At 37.5% G+C, this 12,034-nt stretch overlaps 1 protein-coding gene across 3 annotated transcripts in view; it reads left to right on the forward strand.

The window, feature by feature from the left end:
* Ccbe1 (collagen and calcium binding EGF domains 1) overlaps window positions 1-12,034 on the forward strand; it is a 257,178-nt gene that overhangs the window by 197,768 nt on the left and 47,376 nt on the right. For all 3 annotated transcript variants that reach the window (XR_004514768.1, XM_010603380.3, XM_033757364.1), the window contains one exon: window positions 11,225-11,277. Coding sequence is in view for 1 of the 3 variants with exons in the window: in XM_010603380.3 (XP_010601682.1) it covers window positions 11,225-11,277 (53 nt within the window). In the remaining 2 variants the exon portion in view is untranslated. The remainder of the gene's footprint in view (window positions 1-11,224; window positions 11,278-12,034) is intronic.

Here is a 12,034-nt window from a genome sequence, read left to right on the forward strand (position 1 = left end):
TAAAGGAGACGTTAATCCTTAGCTAAGCAGGTATTTACATGACATGTGCCCATTCTGAAACTCAGCTCTTCTCCTAACAGGGAAGCTCTTTGAAAGCATATCAAATCACTATCATTTAATTTCATAAAGCAAATGACAGGTTGATTCCGGCTCCACTGTATGGATGGTTACAAGTTCTTGAAATGCTCAAAGGGTCAGCGTCCCCAAGTTTTAGGTTTTGGATGTGGATAGGTTGTAAGGATCATATCCAGTTTTAAAAATGCTTTGGAATATCTTGGAGGCTATACCTTAGCAGCAGAATTTAAACAGAAACAGACACATAGGACCTCATGTTTAAATGTGCTGTTAGACTTGAGTATCAAAAACATATGTATTTTCCTCAGTCCAGCTTTCTCATGGGCCTATTTGGGTTTCAAATTATCTAGTACACTGCTCTTCCTCTTATAGTTTTCTGTAGTACAGTTTCAAGTAGTGTAGTAGGTAATAACCATAAAATTTTAATGAGAACTTTGTAAAGCCACTTTTCCTTTCGTTAGCATGAACTTTACAAACTTCATGGTCTCTCTGATCTTGCTTTTTGGGATAATTCACAAAACCATACCTGGTGGGATGTGAGGCTGGGAAATGTTGCTTTTATTGTGGGTGTTTATATACCCAACTGTAATTTGGGTTTCTGTTACTGTAGAAAAAAAGGAAAGTAGATATAGGGAAACAGCTCTCTGCCACAGTAGTGACCAAAAAAATGTAGCTACTGTGGGTAATTTGGAACTGAGGAGCAAAAATAAATAAATAAAAGGCAATATTTAAAAACAGATTTGTGGGTAACCCTTAGGGCTCTGGCTATATATAGGATTGCTATTCTTCTCTACCTTGGCAGTGAGAAATTAATTTGTTTTAAAATATAACATTTTACTATTATAAAAGTAATACCTTACAATGATCGAAAGCTTAAGAAAATATAGGCAAGCAAAATGAAGGCACTTGAGATACACAGAGGTTTGCAGTTTAGGAGTCATAAGCAGAAAGGTAAGAGTTAAAAATCTAAGAAAGGAGCCATCATTTGAGGAAGAGAAGCATAAGGAAGCAATGTCTGCACTGCAAGAAAATCCACAGCGTTGGGAGGATGAGGCAGCAAAAGAATAAAGAGAAACTTTCAGGATTATGAATATATATGTCGCTTTATCGTGTATAACACAATGCTTAAAGGTATGACTTGCTTGATAAATGCTACGAAAACATTACTAGCCACACAGCTATTATTAGAATACTTAGATGAGAATCCAATCAGAATAAATAAACATGTAGGACTTTGGGCTTTCTCCTGTGGTATTTCTGCACACAGGGAGCCCCGTTACTGCCAAGGAGTCTGCTCTTTCTGTATTATGACCCACACAGTAAGAGTCTCCACTGGCATTGCCCCCAGAAATTAGCAGCTATGGAAATAAACAAGGGCCAGACCTTGGTCAGTTTAAACATCTCACAAGTGGGAAAAGTGCTCAATTGAAAGTCTCTCTAAAACAAACCACTTGTTAAATCAGTTATTTGAGGTGAAAAGAGAAAGAAAGAATGAACATCCTAGTAAATGGTGCTGTAATTTCCTAAAGCACTCTCTTAATGATTATCATTTATAGGTTCCCATTAACATGGTAAGAGCAGGTTAGTTGAAACCTAGTTGGTCATGAGGATGATTTTGTTGACAGTGTAAATCCTTAGCATCAATGTTGATGTAGTGACTTATGATTGGTGCCTCTCAGACACACACTTGTCAACATTACCTTAACCCACTCTCACAAGCAGAACTTTCTGAAGCCAGTGTCAAGCCTGGATTTGAAATCTACCCAGAAACTGAAAAATCATGGTTCTCTTATTATTTCCGTTTTTTACAAAATCAGTTCATCCTCATTGCAAAAAGAAAGGAAGGAAGGAAGGAAGGAAGGAAGGAAAAAGAAAGAAAGAAAGAAACGAAAGAAAGAAAGAAAGAAAGAAAGAAAGAAAGAAAGAAAGAAAGAAAGAAAACAAAAAAGAACACAAGGAATATCTTTTATATCTCTCACCTCAAAAGAACCACTTGTCAATTGTGGTGAATACCCAGCCTAGTATTTATTTCTTTAATGTAAAATTAAACATGTCACTCCTGAGCATATATGCTATTTTATTGCACTTTATTTTCTGCAAAGGTACCATCAAATTCACCTTTTTCAAGTTTTTTCCTTACATTTCAGAAATGATTTGTTTCTCATATGGATTGGGAAAAGGGAGTCAGCAAGCAAGATGGGGACAATTAACAAGATAGAAACTTACTTGGAGAGAAAGGGAAGAGGAGAAAGGGTTAGAAGAAAGCTGGAATGTATAGCATTGGCATAGATGCAAAGAGGAAGTTAATCAATCCAAGGTTCTCCTCTTAAAAGCCCCCTGGACTCTGGCTGTCCATCTGCTGAATACTTTGACCCTGTGCATCTGGGACACATCATATGCTGGGGAGATCAGAGGAGCTGCTAGAAATAGCACACTAAGGTGACTGCATGAGTTATCTCTCTTACAGGGTAAGCTGTGGTTGGCATCTCCTGTGAGTTCCCAGGCTAGCCTTCAAAAGCTGGGGGCTAAAATACCGGGCCTTTGAAATGAACTTCCCAGGTTGAATCCAGGCTCCACTTTCCAGCTGCACTCCTTGGTTAATTGACACAAAATCCTTCCAACTCAATTTCCTAATCTGTAAAATGGGATAATAAATTGTGCTCACCCTACAGGTGAGCTGGGGTGAGGCTTAGTGAGTTTAACTGCCCAAAGAGTTTGCTAAATACTGGCACACATCAAATCCAACAGAAAATGCAAAATAGTTATCTGCTGGGGTTTTTGCTGTGTTCCACACACTGAGCCCCCTCAAGGGCACCAGTAGTGTCACAGAGCAGAAAGATCAGCATTGCAGGCAGCCCAACCACAGTGAGACTCCCATCAGGCCTGGCTTCAAGTTAGATACAAGCAGTCCTCACGGCATCATAGGGACCAGTGCCATGTGTGTCTCCATGGTTCTCCTGGCTAAAGATGACTCCTTCCCTTTTAGGGCTTAATGATGCTCTATTGTGTGTATATCCCACATATTGATTATCCACCCATCTATCAATGGGTATTTGGGGTATATCAACCTTTTTGCTATTATAGACAGTACAGCTGTGAACACTGATATGAAAATAGCTGCTTATACTCCTGCTTTCAGTTCCTCTGAGTACACACCCAGAAATGGAATGGCCGGATCACATGGTAACTTTTTCATGTGAGCCACCATACTCTTTTCCTCATTGGACCATGCCATCGGTAATAGTGCATATAATAGCAAGCTAATAGCAAGTACTGTTGTCAGTAAGATTTGATTATAACGAATTTACATGTGGGTGAATACATAGGTGAGAAGGTTGTGTTGTGTTTGCCCATAATAAGCATGGTGTGAAATGTGGTGCCGCTAAATTTGCCTGAGAGCCCTCCTTCTGGTTAAATGGCTTGAGCAGTGTGCCCAGATATGAGGTGAGTTATTGTGTTTGCTCTGTTCTCAGAGCTCCGTGAAGAGTTCAGGAAGGGAAGATAGCTCAGAGGAAGAAAGATTCCTCCCACTGAGGAAATTCAGCATGACTTTTAAACCCTCAGCCCTGCACATTTGGCCCTAAGAGATCATATTCTGTAAATGTGCTACTTCCTGGCAGAAGTTTCTTAGGGACTCCCTTCTCAGGCGCACTGAAGCATGGTGTTAGTGATGGACATAAATGATGCACCCTGAGTTCTTCTAGTTTTGTCTTTGCTGTTCATGGAGGACTGAGCAGCCATAGGGGAGCCACCCTCTAGTTTGCCATTATAAGCCCTTTAGGAGGCTCTTATTGTTCTGAAATGAATTACATTGGATGTGCTCTTTGACAATGTTCAGAAACTACTGAGTGCCTGGACAGGATTATTTATTGGTGAGTAGGTTCCACTCAGTCCTCTAGCTTGGTGTTCCAGAGCCACGAACCTCTGGAGTACAATTTTCACATGTATTTGCTTCTAGCAATAGCAGGCAAAGACGATCCAGCTGACTGTGTGGAGTCAGGCACTGGAAGACTTGTGAGTCACCTAGCTGTCTTTGGCCTCCACTGTCCTAAGTGGCTGGTGCTTCCAGTTCTAAGTCCTCATGAGGTTCTGCAGTATGTGCTGTCTAGTTTCTCTACAGTAGCTACCCCTGATGGTGCCTCAGTTTGAGCTATTCCACTCTGAAAAATCTCTCATTTTTCCATTCATTTGCCATGTTCATAAAAGTGGTACTTTGGTTCATGAACTTAATTCTTTCCATGATTCTGAGTTGGATGAGAACCAAATCAAATTCAGTGGTTAGGTTCAATGTTGACCTTATGGCAGAATTTGATTAGGTTCTTGTCCAGTTCAGTTTGCAACCAGAATTGTGGAAAGAATTGAGTTCATGAACCAAGGTACCATTGTGTCATGTTTTAGGGTTAGAGATGTCTCCTAAATCAAGGTATGAGGCTTACAAGTTTATTTGTTATTCTCATCATTCGGCATTAACATGTGAAAGAAAAAGGAATAAAATATTAATTCTCTGCCATCTTGCAATCAGAAGTTTCTTTCCCTCCTCCTCCCCATTTTGTTTTTGGAAGGAGAAATGTCTGTCATTGAGTAAGAAGTGGAAGGAAGAGATTAGTTACAAGGTGAAAGCAACACGAATGCAACCAGTTAAGAGCTGCTTTTGCTGTTTGCTTGCTCTGTTCAGCAGTTGGAACACTATTCTGACCTCAAGCCAGGCCTGGGATAAGCACTTTCATTATATTATCTGTAATCCTTACAGTAATCCCATAAGACAAAAATTTTTAATCTATACTTTATCTACAGGGAGTCTGAAGTTCAGCACGTTTAAGTAGCAAGGCTGAGGTCACACTGCTAAATGTCAGAGCCAAAATTGTAAAACAGGTTTGCTGCACCCCAAACCAGTGATATATCTACTACATAACACACATACTTTGATACCAGAGCCTATAAAATTCTCTCCAAAATGCAGTTCTTTCATTCAAAAACAAATCCTATATATCTGGTGCATGAGAAGGCAGTTATGCAAAGGAAATCCCAAGCAGATTTTAAGAAAATTTACCCTTGCTTTTCAGCAAGAGATTAAGTAGCACTTGACTTTTAAAGGTACTTTTTGAAGCCCTAATTGTAGGCAAAATTTAACTCTTTTGTATACTAAACCAGTGATGGCAAACCTTTTAGAGTTTTCAATAGTAACAAACAAGCACTCTATAGCATGCGTGCCATAGGTTTGCCACACCTACTCTAAATAGTCTGATGCTGTCCTCTCTTTACTTTCTTGATTTGGTTTTTCCCTCCAAAAGCTCTCACACACCTGACTGATGGGATATATTTCTGGATGCACTGTTAGGAGATTTTTACATGTAATCATTCTCAGGGGTACCCAGGGGAAACATCCATTGGCCTCCTTGATTACCAGACATGGCCTTTTCTATGTAACAACCATCTGATCACCACTTCCCTTGCCCCCCCCAAAAAAAGGGGGGGGAAGCACTTGCATTTAGAAAACCAAGCTACAACACATGAAGCATATTAAGAATGACTGCCCCCCAGAGTCTCCATGAGCTTTCTTCAACTTAGTTTGTTTTTCTTAAAAATAAAAACTGCACAGCACTGTTTGTAGTTAGCCTAACAAGTACCCTGGCTTGCATGACAAGATTTCACTCTGGCTGTCTCAACTTCATTATACATAAATTATGTTGTAAGTAGTCTTTGAAGTATTATATGCAACCACTGTTTATTTTTGAAAAATATCATTTATTTAAATAGTGATTTATGATTGGTGAGTGTTTAATGTGCAAAATAATGATGTGTTCCCAGGACATCTGGGGAAGGCAGGGCTGATGCCCTGGAGTGTCACCACCGTTTCACCAGAGCAAAGAGCTGGAATCAGTTACACGGTTAAGGAAAAAATCTAAAGGAGACGTTAATCCTTAGCTAAGCAGGTATTTACATGACATGTGCCCATTCTGAAACTCAGCTCTTCTCCTAACAGGGAAGCTCTTTGAAAGCATATCAAATCACTATCATTTAATTTCATAAAGCAAATGACAGGTTGATTCCGGCTCCACTGTATGGATGGTTACAAGTTCTTGAAATGCTCAAAGGGTCAGCGTCCCCAAGTTTTAGGTTTTGGATGTGGATAGGTTGTAAGGATCATATCCAGTTTTAAAAATGCTTTGGAATATCTTGGAGGCTATACCTTAGCAGCAGAATTTAAACAGAAACAGACACATAGGACCTCATGTTTAAATGTGCTGTTAGACTTGAGTATCAAAAACATATGTATTTTCCTCAGTCCAGCTTTCTCATGGGCCTATTTGGGTTTCAAATTATCTAGTACACTGCTCTTCCTCTTATAGTTTTCTGTAGTACAGTTTCAAGTAGTGTAGTAGGTAATAACCATAAAATTTTAATGAGAACTTTGTAAAGCCACTTTTCCTTTCGTTAGCATGAACTTTTTTAAACTTTGGAAAAGTAGGCCAAGCTTAAGTTCCATGGAATGTAAAGGTAAATCTTCTGCATCTGTTCCAAATCATCATCATCATCATCATCATCATCATAAATTTATATCCTCATAGGCTTCCCTTAGCATGGGAAATTATATTTTAGGTGAAGATGTTGGGAAGTTATTTCTAAGAGGAAAACCCTGGACCTTGCCATATGTCATCCATATCAGTAAATTGTATGGATTAATATATTAGTCTATATTGGGAGAATAAGGATAGGAAGGAAATGGGTGAAACTTAGCTAATTCACTCAAATGTGTTTTTAGAGCATTCCAAATGGCACTGTTTTTATAATGAAAATACACTTATATGCTTTTGAAGTAAGATATCTACTACAGTTGGGCTGCATGTTAAAACTGTTGCTAGCAGTAAAACAAAATGGAATTACTGTATCTAACTCAGGGTCAGAATTCTCTTCCAAATGTGACTTTTATGAAATATGGCTTTTTAGTACATTTTATGTAACATTTATAAATTAAGAATTTAATAACTTTTTATGTTTTAGGAAGAGATTGTTTAAGTTTCTTCTATGAACGATAATTTATCTAGAAGACAAGCTGCACAAATTCATTTGGCCAATAATATAATTAGATTATCCCAATTTGCAACAGTAGAAAATAATCTTATATTATTTTTTACACATTTTATTTAAAATGTAATGGAAAAAATTAAGTCAAGCATATGAAATAACTTTTTTTAGACAGAAGGCCTTATTTAACCTAGTTGAGAGTGCCAATTGTTTTTGTTGTTGGTTTATGCACTAGTGGGGATGGAACCCCAACCCTTTTTGGGTTTGTTTGTTTGTTTGTTTGTTTTCTCATTGAGTTATTGGTACATTCTAGGTATGTAGTACAGTTGCATTCATTATTGGGATCTTGTACCTTTACATGACAGGTCTTGGTTCTCATTTTTTCCTCTTCTCCCTGCCCTCCCTTCAGCCGCTTTTTGTTTTATTTTGAGATGGGGTCTCTCTAAATTGCCCAAAGTAGTCTCAGACTTGTGATCCTCCTGCTTCAGCTTCCAGAATAGCTGGGATTACAGGCATATGTCACTGTATCCAGTGGTTGTGACCATTTGATGAAGGTAGGGACTTACTACAGGACTCAGATAGAACCTAATTTCCCAGATCAAGAGTGTGTGGACCTTTCAGCATTGCACTGCACAAATGTCACATCCACACAGGTGGCCTGATAGTCCCTAGCTGGCTGACTGTATTTAACTTACCCACTTAGGAAAGGTGTCCAAATACAAATAAGAACAATATTGTAATAAGAATCTATAATTTCTTCAATAAAAGAAAAAGGTTTTTTTAATGGTAGCATGACTATTATAGTCAACTTGAAATATATTCTCTAGAGCTGCAGATTCGTTGAATCCAGGTTAATTCTCTGCCTATGCATGCTGTTGGAAGTGGTGAAGGGAAGCTTATGTGGATTTATCTGCAAAAGAAGGAAAGGGAAAGTAATAGAAGCAGGAGACATGGAGAGACAGAGGGCATGTTTACTCCAGTGAGAAAGGTCCATATTGTGCACTTTAACATAAAATGTGGGAACATATAAGTCTATTTACCCTTCTGCTGTTTTACCTATAGGTATCATTTTTTGGATCTATGTACATTGCAGACCTTCCAAGACAATGTTAAAATGTTTTCTCTACAAAAAAGTAAGAAAAAAATGTCATATATTTACCATTCATGATGCACTTTACTCAAGTTTCCTTCTGATATAGTTTCCCTTTAGCATGCCTTGTAGTATACAGGTCTTCTGATGATCACGTCTCAGTTTTCATTTATTTGAAGTGTCTTTATTTCCACCTTCATTTTGGAGATGGAATATGGGTTACATATTAGACTCTGGGTTCACAGGAATTTTTTGTCAGCCCTGGAAAGATGTCACACCCTGTCTCTTGGTTACCAATAGTATTTTTTTATGATAAGCTCATGATCATTAAAATTGTATTTTCCCTGTATATAATAATTTTTCTCTGCTTTCAAGAATTTTAGGTTTCAGCACTATGGCTGTGATGTCTCTAGGCATTTTGCATGTGTGTATTTAATCTGTTTGGCACTTGCTAGACTTCTTGATCTCCAGGTTAATTCTCTGCCTATGCATGCTGTTGGAAGTGGTGAAGGGAAGCTTATGTGGATTTATCTGCAAAAGAAGGAAAGGGAAAGTAATAGAAGCAGGAGACATGGAGAGACAGAGGGCATGTTTACTCCAGTGAGAAAGGTCCATATTGTGCACTTTAACATAAAATGTGGGAACATATAAGTCTATTTACCCTTCTGCTGTTTTACCTATAGGTATCATTTTTTGGATCTATGTACATTGCAGACCTTCCAAGACAATGTTAAAATGCTTTCTCTACAAAAAAGTAAGAAAAAAATGTCATATATTTACCATGATGCACTTTACTCAAGTTTCCTTCTGATATAGTTTCCCTTTAGCGTGCCTTGTAGTATACAGGTCTTCTGGTGATCACGTCTCAGTTTTCATTTATTTGAAGTGTCTTTATTTCCTCCTTCATTTTGGAGATGGAATATGGGTTACATATTAGACTCTGGGTTCACAGGAATTTTTTCTCAGCCCTTGAAAGATGTCACACCCTGTCTCTTGGTTACCAATAGTATTTTTTTATGAGAAGCTCATGATCATTACAATTGTATTTTCCCTGTATATAATAATTTTTCTCTGCTTTCAAGAATTTTAGGTTTCAGCACTATGGCTGTGATGTCTCTAGGCATTTTGCATGTGTGTATTTAATCTGTTTGGCACTTGCTAGACTTCTTGATCTGCAAGTCTGTGTCTTTCACTAAATTTGGGAATTATTGAGCTATTGGTTTTTCAAATATAGTTTTCTACTCTATTCACTCCCTCCTCTCCTTTTGTAATTTCAAACATCCATACAAGTAGACTTCTGGTGCTGGCCTCACAAGTGTGTGAGTCTTCATTCTTTGTTGTTGTTTTATGTTGCAGCACTGAAGATTGAATCCAGAGTTTTTGCTCTGAGCATTATCCCTGGTTCTTTTTAGCTTTCATTTTGAGGCAAGATATAAGTCACTAAGTTACCAGGCTGGGCTCACATTTGTGATCTTCAACCCTTCAGAGATTGTGCCTCAGCCCTCAGAGGGCTGGGATTACAGATGTGTGCTACCACACCTGGATCTACATTTGTTTCTAAATTCATTTAAATGTGTGTGTTTTTTTTTAATCTCTGTCCTTCAGCTTGGATAATGTACTTTCAAATTCACTAATACTTTATTATCTTTCCATTCTTTTGTTAAACGTATTCTGCAGATTTTTAAAAAATTTTTAGATATATTTTACAATTTTAGAATTTCCATTTTTTTCTTTTAATAGTTTATTTCTGTTGAGATACCTTGCATTTTTATTCATTGTTTGGCACTTGCTAGACTTCTTGATCTGCAAGTCTGTGTCTTTCACTAAATTTGGGAATTATTGAGCTATTGGTTTTTCAAATATAGTTTTCTACTCTATTCACTCCCTCCTCTCCTTTTGTAATTTCAAACATCCATACAAGTAGACTTCTGGTGCTGGCCTCACAAGTGTGTGAGTCTTCATTCTTTGTTGTTGTTTTATGTTGCAGCACTGAAGATTGAATCCAGAGTTTTTGCTCTGAGCATTATCCCTGGTTCTTTTTAGCTTTCATTTTGAGGCAAGATATAAGTCACTAAGTTACCAGGCTGGGCTCAAATTTGTGATCTTCAACCCTTCAGAGATTGTGCCTCAACCCTCAGAGGGCTGGGATTACAGATGTGTGCTACCACACCTGGATCTACATTTGTTTCTAAATTCATTTAAATGTGTGTGTTTTTTTTTAATCTCTGTCCTTCAGCTTGGATAATGTACTTTCAAATTCACTAATACTTTATTATCTTTCCATTCTTTTGTTAAACGTATTCTGCAGATTTTTAAAAAATTTTTAGATATATTTTACAATTTTAGAATTTCCATGTTTTTCTTTTAATAGTTTATTTCTGTTGAGATACCTTGCATTTTTATTCGTTGCAAGTGTATTTTCTGTGATGTCATTGAACACACCAGTTAAATAACTACTTTAAAGTCTGATCATTCCAACATACGGGTGTTCTGGGAGTTTGAACTATTGATGGTATTCTCTCTAAGCTGAGTATTTCTCTGCCAGCCTGTTTTGTTGGTTACAGCCTGGTGGACACAATTACAAAAAGTATGTGTATGTTCTAAGACCCTCCATCTTGTTGTCTTTTTTCAGAGTGTATAGGTAATTTTCTTCTAGTAGGCAATTTGCTTGGGTAAACTAAAAGTAAAACTTCTCACTGGTAAGAGATGAAAGCTCAAATCCTTATCTAGTTTTTTAATAGTTTTTGTATATAATTATAAATATCTGGACATCCACAGGTGATTAATTTACTTTGTAAGATTCAAAGGATTGATTTTATATAGTAGGTAACAGATCCTGGTATGGGAAGTTGTAGTCATCTGGTTTTGATAGTATTTTCCCCTGTAATCTCAAATTGCCATTAAAATATTCCACCCTACTTTATGCCTCAGTTTTTCCTGAGAACAGGTTATTTCATTGAAAATCAATCGCTGAACACAATTTTGTATTTAATCTGGCATTGCATTTAAAATGCCTTTTTGTTTGTGTTTTAGGAAAAAGTGCTGCAAAGGGTATAAGTTTGTTCTTGGACAATGCATCCCAGAAGGTATGTAATATAAAAGATAACCTCATACCACTTCATTCATAATTAATCATTAAACATGCATAAAGTTCAGATACACCCAGAATTTATGTGTGTTATTTGTGTTTGATTGTGTGTTTGTGTACAATTCTCTATGGCTTTGAATTCACATATGCTTATTTGATTATATATTATATTCTTTGTCTAAATCATTACACATTGTGCTCACACACGTTGAGTCTTCCTTATGTTTCAGGTTTATACTTAATAGTAATTCCTTAAGTAGCATTTTGTGCACCAATTATAGCACAGCCCTCCTCCCTGACTCCTTTACCTGTTTTCCATGTGCTGAACTTGAAGCCCTTTACATGACCATCAGCAAACATTAAATGCTCAGCCCACATATAAAGACAGAGGTATAAAGTATGGACCCAGTCCCTCCAGGTGCATTCTTGAGTGAGGTACCTTGTATGGAATCTGATAGATTTGGATATAACCATTCTTCTACATTGTCTGAATTGATTTTCTCATTACTAAGATAAAATATCTAACACCTAAAGTTGAGGAAAGGTTTATTTAGCTCCCAGATTGTAAAGGTTTCAGTCCATAGCTGGCACCAAGGCAGGTTGGCATGGCACAGGGGAATTACAGCAGAGAAGCAGTTCATGGCAGGCAGAAGGCAGCAAGCAACAGCAGCAGCAGCAATGGAAGCAGTTTTTTCTGTCACTTTATATTCCATCCAGGCTACCTCCCTTTTGGGTGGTACCATTTACACCCAGGG

This window comes from Fukomys damarensis, unplaced genomic scaffold, assembly GCF_012274545.1.
Source record: "Fukomys damarensis isolate Sample0158 unplaced genomic scaffold, DMR_v1.0_HiC HiC_scaffold_30, whole genome shotgun sequence".
NCBI classification, from domain to species: Eukaryota; Metazoa; Chordata; class Mammalia; order Rodentia; family Bathyergidae; genus Fukomys; species Fukomys damarensis.